The sequence below is a fragment of the Telmatherina bonti genome, assembly GCF_933228915.1.
Source record: "Telmatherina bonti genome assembly, chromosome: 2".
Lineage (NCBI taxonomy): Eukaryota > Metazoa > Chordata > Actinopteri > Atheriniformes > Telmatherinidae > Telmatherina > Telmatherina bonti.
In genome coordinates, this window is record NC_136620.1 from 43107445 (window position 1) to 43123319 (window position 15875).

Genomic DNA, 15875 nt, shown 5'->3' on the forward strand with positions numbered 1-15875 from the left:
GCGAGAACTTTTTTCTTGTTCTCGAGGCTCCGAGAAGAAAATGACGTCATTTTCTTCTCGCGGACGTGTTTGAGGACAGTTCTTGACACACCGGGCTGGCAGAACTTTTTTCTTGCGGGGCTGCGAGAAGTATCGTGTGATTGGTCAGACATCTGAGGTGGGCGTGGTTAACACAGAGAACGCAGGAAGTGGAGTTGCTGCTTCCGTGTGTTGCCGGCAAAACGGATTGTTTTGATAAAACAGCTGATCGATGTGGTGAGAAAGTACCAACATTTTTACATGTGGCATTAAAACACCTGGACACAGCCGCGTGCACGACCCGCCCCGCCGCGTGCAAAACCACCAGACTGCGGTCCCGATGCGTTCAGGGACCAGACTGCGGGTCCCGATGCGTTCAGGGACCAGACTGCTGGTCCCGATGCGTTCAGGGACCAGACTGCTGGTCCCGATGCGTTCAGGGACCAGACTGCTGGTCCCGATGCGTTCAGGGACCAGACTGCTGGTCCCGATGCGTTCAGGGACCAGACTGCTGGTCCCGATGCGTGGTCCTGATGCGTTCAGGGACCAGACTGCGGTCCCGATGCGTTCAGGGACCAGACTGCGGTCCCGATGCGTTCAGGGACCAGACTGCGGGTCCCGATGCGGGGTCCCGATGCGTTCAGGGACCAGACTGCGGTCCCGATGCGTTCAGGGACCAGACTGCTGGTCCCGATGCGTGGTCCCGATGCGTTCAGGGACCAGACTGCTGGTCCCGATGCGTTCAGGGACCAGACTGCTGGTCCCGATGCGTTCAGGGACCAGACTGCTGGTCCCGATGCGTGGTCCCGATGCGTTCAGGGACCAGACTGCTGGTCCCGATACGTTCAGGGACCAGACTGCGGTCCCGATGCGTTCAGGGACCAGACTGCAATCCCGATGCGTTCAGGGACCAGACTGCTGGTCCCGATGCGTTCAGGGACCGTTCAGGGACCAGACTGCGGTCCCGATGCGTTCAGGGACCGTTCAGGGACCAGACTGCGGTCCCGATGCGTTCAGGGACCGTTCAGGGACCAGACTGCGGTCCCGATGTGTTCATGCCTGTTTTTACCCGTTGTTTGGTTAGAACAGTTCCTGCAGATGAACTTTTACGAAGCTTTAGATTTACTGGTTTTATTCGTCCGTTAATCGTTTTCCTGTGTCGTCCAGCCTGTTTCTGGTGATGAGCTACTGCGAGCAGGACCTGGCCAGCCTGCTGGACAACATGCAGACGCCCTTCTCTGAAGCTCAGGTGAGACCAAAGGAAAACAAGTGTTCACACTTTTCAAGCTCCTTCTGGAACTCATTTGGCTTTTTATTTCAAATAATTCTGTTTTTTCTTTCATAAATACGTTTTTTACTGAAGTCTGATCACAAACGCTTCCAAATGAAAACGTCTCGTAGCTTCAAATCGGGCGGGTCGGGCTTTCAGCTGCTACTGAAGCTGTTAAGGGACAAACTTCCTCAGTGTTTTAGCTGTGAATCCTGTGATGTCCGGAAGAAACAAGCAGAGACCACCTGTAGACCACCCCTGGACCACCTGTAGACCACCCCTGGACCACCCCTGGACCACCTGTAGACCACCTGTAGACCACCCCTGGACCACCTGTAGACCACCCCTGGACCACCTGTAGACCACCTGTAGACCACCCCTGGACCACCTGTAGACCACCTGTAGACCACCCCTGGACCACCTGTAGACCACCTGTAGACCACCCCTGGACCACCTGTAGACCACCCCTGGACCACCTGTAGACCACCCCTGGACCAGCTCTAGACCAGCTCTAGACCACCCCTGGACCACCTGTAGACCACCTGTAGACCACCCCTGGACCACCTGTAGACCACCGCTGGACCAGCTCTAGACCACCTCTAGACCACCCCTGGACCACCTGTAGACCACCTCTAGACCAGCTCTAGACCACCTGTAGACACTAATAATATTGTAGTACTACTTATTATGTAGTACTACTAATCATGTAGTACTACTAATGTGTACTACTTATCATGTAGTACTAGTAATCATGGAGTACTATTAATCATGTAGTACTACTCATCATGTGTACTACTTATCATGTAGTACTACTAATAACGTGTACTACTTACATGTAGTACTACTAATCATGTGTACCAGTACTGGTGACCAGTACAGTACTGGTAATTACAGTACTAAAGGTTCCAGTTTGATCCTTCGCAGCTTCCGTCTGTCTTCCTGTTTGCAGGTGAAGTGTATCGTCCTCCAGCTGCTCAGAGGTTTGGAGTACCTCCATCACAACTTCATAATACACAGGTTCGTACCTCCATCACAACTTCATAATACACAGGTTCGTACCTCCATCACAACTTCATAATACACAGGTTCGTACCTCCATCACAACTTCATAATACACAGGTTCGTACCTCCATCACAACTTCATAATACACAGGTTCGTACCTCCATCACAACTTCATAATACACAGGTTCGTACCTCCGCCGCAGCTGCATAATACACAGGTTCGTACCTCCGCCGCAGCTGCATAATACACAGGTTCGTACCTCCGCCGCAACTTCATAATACACAGGTTCGTACCTCCGCCGCAACTTCATAATACACAGGTTCGTACCTCCGCCGCAGCTGCATAATACACAGGTTCGTACCTCCGCCGCAGCTGCATAATACACAGGTTCGTACCTCCACCGCAACTTCATAATACACAGGTTCGTACCTCCGCCGCAGCTTCATAATACACAGGTTCGTACCTCCGCCGCAGCTTCATAATACACAGGTTCGTACCTCCACCACAACTTCATAATACACAGGTTCGTACGTCCATCACAACTTCATAATACACAGGTTCGTACCTCCGCCGCAGCTGCATAATACACAGGTTCGTACCTCCATCACAACTTCATAATACACAGGTTCGTACCTCCGCCGCAGCTTCATAATACACAGGTTCGTACCTCCATCACAGCTTCATAATACACAGGTTCGTACCTCCGCCGCAGCTGCATAATACACAGGTTCGTACCTCCATCACAACTTCATAATACACAGGTTCGTACCTCCGCCGCAGCTTCATAATACACAGGTTCGTACCTCCATCACAACTTCATAATACACAGGTTCGTACCTCCACCACAACTTCATAAAACACAGGTTCGTACGTCCATCACAACTTCATAATACACAGGTTCGTACCTCCATCACAACTTCATAATACACAGGTTCGTACCTCCATCACAACTTCATAATACACAGGTTCGTACCTCCATCACAACTTCATAATACACAGGTTCGTACCTCCGCCGCAGCTTCATAATACACAGGTTCGTACCTCCGCCGCAGCTTCATAATACACAGGTTCGTACCTCCATCACAACTTCATAATACACAGGTTCGTACCTCCATCACAACTTCATAATACACAGGTTCGTACCTCCGCCGCAGCTTCATAATACACAGGTTCGTACCTCCATCACAACTTCATAATACACAGGTTCGTACCTCCGCCGCAGCTTCATAATACACAGGTTCGTACCTCCGCCGCAGCTTCATAATACACAGGTTCGTACATCCATCACAACTTCATAATACACAGGTTCGTACCTCCATCACAACTTCATAATACACAGGTTCGTACCTCCATCACAACTTCATAATACACAGGTTCGTACCTCCGCCGCAGCTGCATAATACACAGGTTCGTACCTCCGCCGCAGCTTCATAATACACAGGTTCGTACCTCCATCACAACTTCATAATACACAGGTTCGTACCTCCATCACAACTTCATAATACACAGGTTCGTACCTCCATCACAACTTCATAATACACAGGTTCGTACCTCCGCCGCAGCTTCATAATACACAGGTTCGTACCTCCATCACAACTTCATAATACACAGGTTCGTACCTCCATCACAACTTCATAATACACAGGTTCGTACCTCCATCACAACTTCATAATACACAGGTTCGTACCTCCATCACAACTTCATAATACACAGGTTCGTACCTCCGCCGCAGCTGCATAATACACAGGTTCGTACCTCCATCACAACTTCATAATACACAGGTTCGTACCTCCATCACAACTTCATAATACACAGGTTCGTACCTCCATCACAACTTCATAATACACAGGTTCGTACCTCCATCACAACTTCATAATACACAGGTTCGTACCTCCGCCGCAGCTTCATAATACACAGGTTCGTACCTCCATCACAACTTCATAATACACAGGTTCGTACCTCCGCCGCAGCTTCATAATACACAGGTTCGTACCTCAACTTTCAACATGTGGCTCGGGGACCGAAACGGGACACATGTAGTCCGTGTCTGAAGACTCGGCTCTTCCATGTGAACCTAGTTTAGGTATATTAGAACTCCGCCCAGTTCTTTTCAACAGACATTGTGGTATTATTCTCTGTACCTAAACATGGGGGATATTATGGGATGGAAGGGAGGAAACCTGTAGCACGTCATGTCAACACCGCCGTCCAACTGGATGTCCTCGACTGTTTGAAGTCCTGCTCGTGTTGTTGTCTCTCTGATGTACGTCGCTGTGGATAGAGGTATCTGCTACAGGACTGTAGAATAGTAGTAGTACGTGTAGTAGTACGTGTAGTCGTACTGATGCAACGTGGACCGGAGGGTGGCGAAACGATTAAAGGCAGCTGCAGGTGGAAATTAGACAGCGTATATTTTCTCTGCTGTGTAGTACAGAACATATTCTGACTGGTTTAAAGCAGAAAGCTGGAAACTTTTATCCCCGTCTGCTTGCCGTAGTTTTGACTCGAGCTGCTGGTGGAGTCGGCTTGAAGAACGCCGCTGCAGCCTGATCGCCGCCAGATCGCCGCCAGAGCAACAACTCTGTCATTAAACTGGACTCGGTTGTTTCTATGTTTTCATCTGATAAATACAATGCATATGTACTGTACTGGTCCTACTGGTCCGGCTGTACTGTACTGGTCCTACTGGTCCGGCTGTACTGTACTGTTCCGGCTGTACTGTACTGGTCCTACTGGTCCGGCTGTACTGTACTGGTCCTACTGGTCCGGCTGTACTGTACTGGTCCTACTGGTCCGGCTGTACTGTACTGGTCCGGCTGTACTGTACTGGTCCTACTGGTCCGGCTGTACTGTACTGGTCCGGCTGTACTGTACTGGTCCTACTGGTCCGGCTGTACTGTACTGGTCCTACTGGTCCGGCTGTACTGTACTGGTCCTACTGGTCCGGCTGTACTGTACTGTTCCGGCTGTACTGTACTGGTCCTACTGGTCCGGCTGTACTGTACTGGTCCTACTGGTCCGGCTGTACTGTACTGGTCCTACTGGTCCGGCTGTACTGTACTGGTCCGGCTGTACTGTACTGGTCCTACTGGTCCGGCTGTACTGTACTGGTCCTACTGGTCCGGCTGTATGACACTGGTTCTACTGGTCCGGCTGTATGACACTGGTTCTACTGGTCCAGCTGTATGGGGAACTGGTGTGATACTGGTCCTACTGGTCCAGCTGTATGTGGAACTGGTGTGACACTGGTCCTACTGGTCCAGCTGTATGACACTGGTTCCACTGGTCCAGCTGTATGGGGAACTGGTGTGATACTGGTCCTACTGGTCCAGCTGTATGACACTGGTTCTACTGGTCCAGCTGTATGGGGAACTGGTGTGATATTGGTCCTACTGGTCCAGCTGTATGTGGAACTGGTGTGACACTGGTCCTACTGGTCCAGCTGTATGGGGAACTGGTGTGACACTGGTTCTACTGGTCCAGCTGTATGACACTGGTTCTACTGGTCCAGCTGTATGTGGAACTGGTGTGACACTGGTCCTACTGGTCCAGCTGTATGGGGAACTGGTGTGATACTGGTCCTACTGGTCCAGCTGTATGGGGAACTGGTGTGATACTGGTCCTACTGGTCCAGCTGTATGTGGAACTGGTGTGACACTGGTCCTACTGGTCCAGCTGTATGGGGAACTGGTGTGACACTGGTCCTACTGGTCCAGCTGTATGGGGAACTGGTGTGACACTGGTCCTACTGGTCCAGCTGTATGGGGAACTGGTGTGACACTGGTCCTACTGGTCCAGCTGTATGTGGAACTGGTGTGACACTGGTCCTACTGGTCCAGCTGTATGGGGAACTGGTGTGACACTGGTCCTACTGGTCCAGCTGTATGACACTGGTTCTACTGGTCCAGCTGTATGGGGAACTGGTGTGACACTGGTCCTACTGGTCCAGCTGTATGGGGAACTGGTGTGACACTGGTCCTACTGGTCCAGCTGTATGGGGAACTGGTGTGACACTGGTCCTACTGGTCCAGCTGTATGTGGAACTGGTGTGACACTGGTTCTACTGGTCCAGCTGTATGTGGAACTGGTGTGACACTGGTCCTACTGGTCCAGCTGTATGGGGAACTGGTGTGACACTGGTCCTACTGGTCCAGCTGTATGGGGAACTGGTGTGACACTGGTTCTACTGGTCCAGCTGTATGGGGAACTGGTGTGACACTGGTCCTACTGGTCCAGCTGTATGGGGAACTGGTGTGACACTGGTCCTACTGGTCCAGCTGTATGGGGAACTGGTGTGACACTGGTCCTACTGGTCCAGCTGTATGGGGAACTGGTGTGACACTGGTCCTACTGGTCCAGCTGTATGTGGAACTGGTGTGACACTGGTCCTACTGGTCCAGCTGTATGGGGAACTGGTGTGACACTGGTCCTACTGGTCCAGCTGTATGGGGAACTGGTGTGACACTGGTCCTACTGGTCCAGCTGTATGGGGAACTGGTGTGACACTGGTCCTACTGGTCCAGCTGTATGGGGAACTGGTGTGACACTGGTCCTACTGGTCCAGCTGTATGGGGAACTGGTGTGACACTGGTTCTACTGGTCCAGCTGTATGGGGAACTGGTGTGACATTGGTCCTACTGGTCCAGCTGTATGGGGAACTGGTGTGATACTGGTCCTACTGGTCCAGCTGTATGACACTGGTTCTACTGGTCCAGCTGTATGTGGAACTGGTGTGACACTGGTTCTACTGGTCCAGCTGTATGACACTGGTTCTACTGGTCCAGCTGTATGTGGAACTGGTGTGACACTGGTCCTACTGGTCCAGCTGTATGGGGAACTGGTGTGATACTGGTCCTACTGGTCCAGCTGTATGACACTGGTTCTACTGGTCCAGCTGTATGGGGAACTGGTGTGACACTGGTCCTACTGGTCCAGCTGTATGGGGAACTGGTGTGACACTGGTCCTACTGGTCCAGCTGTATGGGGAACTGGTGTGACACTGGTCCTACTGGTCCAGCTGTATGGGGAACTGGTGTGACACTGGTCCTACTGGTCCAGCTGTATGGGGAACTGGTGTGACACTGGTCCTACTGGTCCAGCTGTATGGGGAACTGGTGTGACACTGGTCCTACTGGTCCAGCTGTATGTGGAACTGGTGTGACACTGGTCCTACTGGTCCAGCTGTATGGGGAACTGGTGTGACACTGGTCCTACTGGTCCAGCTGTATGGGGAACTGGTGTGACACTGGTTCTACTGGTCCAGCTGTATGTGGAACTGGTGTGACACTGGTTCTACTGGTCCAGCTGTATGGGGAACTGGTGTGACACTGGTCCTACTGGTCCAGCTGTATGACACTGGTTCTACTGGTCCAGCTGTATGGGGAACTGGTGTGATATTGGTCCTACTGGTCCAGCTGTATGTGGAACTGGTGTGACACTGGTCCTACTGGTCCAGCTGTATGGGGAACTGGTGTGACACTGGTTCTACTGGTCCAGCTGTATGACACTGGTTCTACTGGTCCAGCTGTATGTGGAACTGGTGTGACACTGGTCCTACTGGTCCAGCTGTATGGGGAACTGGTGTGATACTGGTCCTACTGGTCCAGCTGTATGACACTGGTTCTACTGGTCCAGCTGTATGGGGAACTGGTGTGACACTGGTTCTACTGGTCCAGCTGTATGGGGAACTGGTGTGATACTGGTCCTACTGGTCCAGCTGTATGTGGAACTGGTGTGACACTGGTCCTACTGGTCCAGCTGTATGGGGAACTGGTGTGACACTGGTCCTACTGGTCCAGCTGTATGGGGAACTGGTGTGACACTGGTCCTACTGGTCCAGCTGTATGGGGAACTGGTGTGACACTGGTCCTACTGGTCCAGCTGTATGTGGAACTGGTGTGACACTGGTCCTACTGGTCCAGCTGTATGGGGAACTGGTGTGACACTGGTCCTACTGGTCCAGCTGTATGTGGAACTGGTGTGACACTGGTCCTACTGGTCCAGCTGTATGGGGAACTGGTGTGACACTGGTCCTACTGGTCCAGCTGTATGGGGAACTGGTGTGACACTGGTTCTACTGGTCCAGCTGTATGTGGAACTGGTGTGACACTGGTTCTACTGGTCCAGCTGTATGGGGAACTGGTGTGACACTGGTCCTACTGGTCCAGCTGTATGTGGAACTGGTGTGACACTGGTTCTACTGGTCCAGCTGTATGGGGAACTGGTGTGACACTGGTCCTACTGGTCCAGCTGTATGGGGAACTGGTGTGATACTGGTCCTACTGGTCCAGCTGTATGGGGAACTGGTGTGACACTGGTCCTACTGGTCCAGCTGTATGGGGAACTGGTGTGACACTGGTCCTACTGGTCCAGCTGTATGGGGAACTGGTGTGACACTGGTTCTACTGGTCCAGCTGTATGGGGAACTGGTGTGACATTGGTCCTACTGGTCCAGCTGTATGGGGAACTGGTGTGATACTGGTCCTACTGGTCCAGCTGTATGACACTGGTTCTACTGGTCCAGCTGTATGTGGAACTGGTGTGACACTGGTTCTACTGGTCCAGCTGTATGTGGAACTGGTGTGACACTGGTCCTACTGGTCCAGCTGTATGGGGAACTGGTGTGATACTGGTCCTACTGGTCCAGCTGTATGACACTGGTTCTACTGGTCCAGCTGTATGGGGAACTGGTGTGATACTGGTCCTACTGGTCCAGCTGTATGTGGAACTGGTGTGACACTGGTCCTACTGGTCCAGCTGTATGGGGAACTGGTGTGACACTGGTCCTACTGGTCCAGCTGTATGGGGAACTGGTGTGACACTGGTCCTACTGGTCCAGCTGTATGGGGAACTGGTGTGACACTGGTCCTACTGGTCCAGCTGTATGGGGAACTGGTGTGACACTGGTCCTACTGGTCCAGCTGTATGTGGAACTGGTGTGACACTGGTCCTACTGGTCCAGCTGTATGGGGAACTGGTGTGACACTGGTCCTACTGGTCCAGCTGTATGGGGAACTGGTGTGACACTGGTTCTACTGGTCCAGCTGTATGTGGAACTGGTGTGACACTGGTTCTACTGGTCCAGCTGTATGGGGAACTGGTGTGACACTGGTCCTACTGGTCCAGCTGTATGGGGAACTGGTGTGACACTGGTCCTACTGGTCCAGCTGTATGGGGAACTGGTGTGACACTGGTCCTACTGGTCCAGCTGTATGGGGAACTGGTGTGACACTGGTCCTACTGGTCCAGCTGTATGTGGAACTGGTGTGACACTGGTCCTACTGGTCCAGCTGTATGGGGAACTGGTGTGACACTGGTCCTACTGGTCCAGCTGTATGGGGAACTGGTGTGACACTGGTCCTACTGGTCCAGCTGTATGGGGAACTGGTGTGACACTGGTCCTACTGGTCCAGCTGTATGGGGAACTGGTGTGACACTGGTCCTACTGGTCCAGCTGTATGGGGAACTGGTGTGACACTGGTTCTACTGGTCCAGCTGTATGGGGAACTGGTGTGACATTGGTCCTACTGGTCCAGCTGTATGGGGAACTGGTTTGATACTGGTCCTACTGGTCCAGCTGTATGGGGAACTGGTGTGACACTGGTCCTACTGGTCCAGCTGTATGGGGAACTGGTGTGACACTGGTCCTACTGGTCCAGCTGTATGGGGAACTGGTGTGACACTGGTCCTACTGGTCCAGCTGTATGTGGAACTGGTGTGACACTGGTCCTACTGGTCCAGCTGTATGGGGAACTGGTGTGACACTGGTCCTACTGGTCCAGCTGTATGTGGAACTGGTGTGACACTGGTCCTACTGGTCCAGCTGTATGGGGAACTGGTGTGACACTGGTCCTACTGGTCCAGCTGTATGGGGAACTGGTGTGACACTGGTTCTACTGGTCCAGCTGTATGTGGAACTGGTGTGACACTGGTTCTACTGGTCCAGCTGTATGGGGAACTGGTGTGACACTGGTCCTACTGGTCCAGCTGTATGTGGAACTGGTGTGACACTGGTTCTACTGGTCCAGCTGTATGGGGAACTGGTGTGACACTGGTCCTACTGGTCCAGCTGTATGGGGAACTGGTGTGATACTGGTCCTACTGGTCCAGCTGTATGGGGAACTGGTGTGACACTGGTCCTACTGGTCCAGCTGTATGGGGAACTGGTGTGACACTGGTCCTACTGGTCCAGCTGTATGGGGAACTGGTGTGACACTGGTTCTACTGGTCCAGCTGTATGGGGAACTGGTGTGACATTGGTCCTACTGGTCCAGCTGTATGGGGAACTGGTGTGATACTGGTCCTACTGGTCCAGCTGTATGACACTGGTTCTACTGGTCCAGCTGTATGTGGAACTGGTGTGACACTGGTTCTACTGGTCCAGCTGTATGTGGAACTGGTGTGACACTGGTCCTACTGGTCCAGCTGTATGGGGAACTGGTGTGATACTGGTCCTACTGGTCCAGCTGTATGACACTGGTTCTACTGGTCCAGCTGTATGGGGAACTGGTGTGATACTGGTCCTACTGGTCCAGCTGTATGGGGAACTGGTGTGACACTGGTCCTACTGGTCCAGCTGTATGGGGAACTGGTGTGACACTGGTCCTACTGGTCCAGCTGTATGGGGAACTGGTGTGACACTGGTCCTACTGGTCCAGCTGTATGGGGAACTGGTGTGACACTGGTCCTACTGGTCCAGCTGTATGGGGAACTGGTGTGACACTGGTCCTACTGGTCCAGCTGTATGGGGAACTGGTGTGACACTGGTCCTACTGGTCCAGCTGTATGGGGAACTGGTGTGACACTGGTCCTACTGGTCCAGCTGTATGGGGAACTGGTGTGACACTGGTCCTACTGGTCCAGCTGTATGTGGAACTGGTGTGACACTGGTCCTACTGGTCCAGCTGTATGGGGAACTGGTGTGACACTGGTCCTACTGGTCCAGCTGTATGGGGAACTGGTGTGACACTGGTCCTACTGGTCCAGCTGTATGGGGAACTGGTGTGACACTGGTCCTACTGGTCCAGCTGTATGGGGAACTGGTGTGACACTGGTCCTACTGGTCCAGCTGTATGGGGAACTGGTGTGACACTGGTTCTACTGGTCCAGCTGTATGGGGAACTGGTGTGACATTGGTCCTACTGGTCCAGCTGTATGGGGAACTGGTTTGATACTGGTCCTACTGGTCCAGCTGTATGACACTGGTTCTACTGGTCCAGCTGTATGTGGAACTGGTGTGACACTGGTCCTACTGGTCCAGCTGTATGGGGAACTGGTGTGACACTGGTCCTACTGGTCCAGCTGTATGGGGAACTGGTGCGATACTGGTCCTACTGGTCCAGCTGTATGGGGAACTGGTGCGATACTGGTCCTACTGGTCCAGCTGTATGGGGAACTGGTGCGATACTGGTCCTACTGGTCCAGCTGTATGGGGAACTAGTGCGACACTGGTCCTACTGGTCCAGCTGTATGGGGAACTGGTGCGACACTGGTCCTACTGGTCCAGCTGTATGGGGAACTGGTGCGACACTGGTCCTACTGGTCCAGCTGTATGGGGAACTGGTGCGACACTGGTCCTACTGGTCCAGCTGTATGGGGAACTGGTGCGACACTGGTCCTACTGGTCCAGCTGTATGGGGAACTGGTGCGACACTGGTCCTACTGGTCCAGCTGTATGGGGAACTGGTGCGACACTGGTCCTACTGGTCCAGCTGTATGGGGAACTGGTGCGACACTGGTCCTACTGGTCCAGCTGTATGGGGAACTGGTGCGACACTGGTCCTACTGGTCCAGCTGTATGGGGAACTGGTGCGACACTGGTCCTACTGGTCCAGCTGTATGGGGAACTGGTGCGACACTGGTCCTACTGGTCCAGCTGTATGGGGAACTGGTGCGACACTGGTCCTACTGGTCCAGCTGTATGGGGAACTGGTGCGACACTGGTCCTACTGGTCCAGCTGTATGGGGAACTGGTGCGACACTGGTCCTACTGGTCCAGCTGTATGGAGAACTGGTGCGACACTGGTCCTACTGGTCCAGCTGTATGGGGAACTGGTGCGACACTGGTCCTACTGGTCCAGCTGTATGGGGAACTGGTGCGACACTGGTCCTACTGGTCCAGCTGTATGGGGAACTGGTGCGACACTGGTCCTACTGGTCCAGCTGTATGGGGAACTGGTGCGACACTGGTTCTACTGGTCCAGCTGAATGGGGAACTGGTGCGACACTGGTCCTACTGGTCCAGCTGTATGGGGAACTGGTGCGACACTGGTCCTACTGGTCCAGCTGTATGGGGAACTGGTGCGACACTGGTCCTACTGATCCAGCTGTATGGGGAACTGGTGCGACACTGGTCCTACTGGTCCAGCTGTATGGGGAACTGGTGCGACACTGGTCCTACTGTATGGGGAACTGGTGCGACACTGGTCCTACTGGTCCAGCTGTATGGGGAACTGGTGCGATACTGGTCCTACTGGTCCAGCTGTATGGGGAACTGGTGTGATACTGGTCCTACTGGTCCAGCTGTATGGGGAACTGGGACAAACTATCTCTAACCTCCGTGTCCTTATCAGGGACCTGAAGGTGTCCAATCTGCTGATGACGGACAAAGGCTGCGTGAAGATCGGTGAGTACTCCAGCCCATTAGGAGTAATCTGATTACTTCCTGCTGCAGAACGTTCACGTCTCCGACTGGAATCATCCAAAACCTGCAGCCAGATAGGATCGGGTTCCTCCTGCAGACCCGCTTTAACTAAAACCTTCGGTTCTGAGCCATTAAGTCTAACAGACCTGCTTCTTGGTTCTGCAGCTGACTTCGGGCTGGCCCGGCTGTATGGGATCCCCCAGCCCCCCATGACCCCCCGAGTGGTCACGCTGTGGTGAGTGCTTCTACTGGATCACCTCATCAAGGGGAATCTCTGTGTGCCAGGGATTAGTCGCGCCGCCTCAGTGGAAACTCTGGCGTGTAATCCGAGCGCTAATCCTCCATGGCCTCCTCTGCAGGTACCGAGCTCCAGAGCTCCTCCTGGGGACCAAAACCCAGACTACAGCCATCGACATGTGGTGAGGAACAAACGGAGACGCAGCAGCAGAAGCTCCTCACCAAGAACTGAAGCTGGTCTTTCTGTCTCAGGGCCGTCGGCTGCATCCTGGCCGAGCTGCTCGCCCACAGACCTCTGCTGCCTGGAAGCTCCGAGATCCAGCAGGTGGACCTGATCGTGCAGCTGCTGGGGACGCCCAGCGAGAACATCTGGCCGGTCAGGAGAAATTATGGGATGCAACCTGAACAGCACTGATCAATGCATTCTGGTCTTAAACCAGTTCCGACCAGTTCTGGATCAGGACCCCCTGGGGTGGGGGAGGGGGGGCAACCTGGACGAACCTGGTTCTATGTGAAGGTTTTGCGTTGCAGGGCTTCTCTCTGCTCCCCCTCGTCGCCCAGTTCAGCCTGCGGAAGCAGCCGTACAACAACCTGAAGAACAAGTTCATCTGGTTGTCCGACGCAGGACACAGACTGCTCAACCTGCTCTTCATGTACAACCCACAGCGCAGGTACGCAGGACCAGTAGGTCCAACTGGGGCCAGTAGGACGAGTTAGGACCAGTAGGACCAGCTGGGACCAGTAGGGCCAACTGGGGCCAGTAGGACGAGTTAGGACCAGTAGGACCAGCTGGGACCAGTAGGTCCAACTGGGGCCAGTAGGTCCAACTGGGGCCAGTAGGACGAGTTAGGACCAGTAGGACCAGCTGGGACCAGTAGGGCCAACTGGGACCAGTAGGGCCAACTGGGGCCAGTAGGACGAGTTAGGACCAGTAGGGCCAACTGGGACCAGTAGGACGAGTTAGGACCAGCTGGGACCAGTAGGGCCAACTGGGACCAGCAGGACGAGTTATGACCAGTAGGACCAGTAGGTCCAACTGGGGCCAGTAGGACGAGTTAGGACCAGTAGGACCAGCTGGGACCAGTAGGGCCAACTGGGACCAGTAGGTCCAACTGGGGCCAGTAGGACGAGTTAGGACCAGTAGGGCCAACTGGGACCAGTAGGACGAGTTAGGACCAGTAGGACCAGCTGGGACCAGTAGGGCCAACTGGGACCAGTAGGGCCAGCTGGGACCAGTAGGACGAGTTATGACCAGTAGGACCAGTAGGGCCAACTGGGACCAGTAGGACCAGTAGGGCCAACTGGGACCAGTAGGTCCAACTGGGGCCAGTAGGACGAGTTAGGACCAGTAGGGCCAACTGGGACCAGTAGGACCAGTAGGACGAGTTAGGACCAGTAGGACCAGCTGGGACCAGTAGGGCCAACTGGGACCAGTAGGGCCAGCTGGGACCAGTAGGACGAGTTATGACCAGTAGGACCAGTAGGGCCAGCTGGGACCAGTAGGACGAGTTAGGACCAGTAGGGCCAACTGGGACCAGTAGGACCAGTAGGACGAGTTAGGACCAGCTGGGACCAGTAGGGCCAGCTGGGACCAGTAGGACCAGCTGGGACCAGTAGAGATGACCAGTTTACAGAAGCTTGTTTTCCTGTAGCGTCTGTTTGTTTTCCGACTGCAGAGCGACGGCGAAAGACTGCCTGGAGAGTTCCTACTTCAAGGAGAAACCTCTGCGTGAGTGTGGCATCTGAAGACGGAGCCGCTGAAGCTCCGCCTCCATCGTTAATCATCTGGTTTCTCTCGGCAGCATGCGAACCGGAGCTGATGCCGACGTTCCCCCACCATCGCAACAAGCGCGCCGCTGCTCCTGTAGAGAGCGTCTCCAAGCGCAGCAAAGTCTGAAGACCAGGTCAGGGTTCCCCGCCGACCTCCCCGTCAACGCAGCTTCATCTGTCAGGGAGGAGCCGAGTCAGAGGAGCCGGTCCAGTCGGTGGAACCGGGTCGGAGCAACCGTAATCTGCAGACGTTTAAATAAAATTCTTCAATGTTTCATCAGGCTGCGGAGGAAACATCCAGATGTTTTCCTGAGTCCGGCTTCCAACCCGACGCTGTTCTGGGAAAGTGTTTTCTGACTTCCTGTGGGGAGCGGCGGGGAGTCCTGCCGAAGGTCCAACCCGTCTCCATGCTGGAACTGAACAAGGTTCTGGTCTGTTTTCTTCTTGTGCAGACTGGAACCAGCAACCCGGTTGCGACCGGTTTTATTGTAAAATGTTGGTCAGAATTAAACGAATCAAACCTGCTGGTTCTCATTTTTATTCATTTACCAGATCGGCCAATAGAAACGCAAGACGGAACAGCTGCGGTTCAAGGTTCAGTTCAAACGACCTCAATCCCGTTTCCACAGCATCACCATTCCCAACCGGGCCAGGCATTCCCAGCCGGACCGGCGTTCCCAACAAGGACCAACGTTCCAAATCGGGACCGATGTTCCCAACGAGGACCGCCGTTCCCAGCAGCACTTTCCCTCTCACATTCAGAAAACGGAATATTTTGGGTCTCTGGATAAAAGACTTACGGAACCTTTCTGTATAAAAAGGGACAAAGCGTTCCGACGGATCAATGACCTCGCTGAGAACATCAGAAGCAGATATTTATTAATACTGTTAATTATTGATCTGCAGAGAAACCTTTCCTCAGACAATACTGATA

General features: G+C 53.5%; 1 protein-coding gene across 2 annotated transcripts in view; it reads left to right on the forward strand.

Annotated features, from left to right (window-relative positions):
* cdk10 (cyclin dependent kinase 10) overlaps nt 1-15459 on the forward strand; it is a 30800-nt gene extending 15341 nt beyond the window's left edge. Inside the window, exons 5-14 of one of the 2 annotated variants that reach the window (XM_079248019.1) lie at nt 1186-1267; nt 2238-2305; nt 12864-12916; nt 13100-13169; nt 13294-13353; nt 13424-13547; nt 13703-13842; nt 14848-14900; nt 14974-15075; nt 15223-15459. In XM_079248019.1, the coding sequence (XP_079104145.1) occupies nt 1186-1267; nt 2238-2305; nt 12864-12916; nt 13100-13169; nt 13294-13353; nt 13424-13547; nt 13703-13842; nt 14848-14900; nt 14974-15068 (745 nt within the window). In that variant the 3' untranslated portion in view covers nt 15069-15075; nt 15223-15459. Of the gene's footprint in view, nt 1-1185; nt 1268-2237; nt 2306-12863; nt 12917-13099; nt 13170-13293; nt 13354-13423; nt 13548-13702; nt 13843-14847; nt 14901-14973; nt 15186-15222 lie in introns of those variants that run through there. The other variant, XM_079248018.1, reaches the window with a different exon arrangement.
* The last annotated feature ends 416 nt before the right edge of the window (nt 15460-15875 follow it).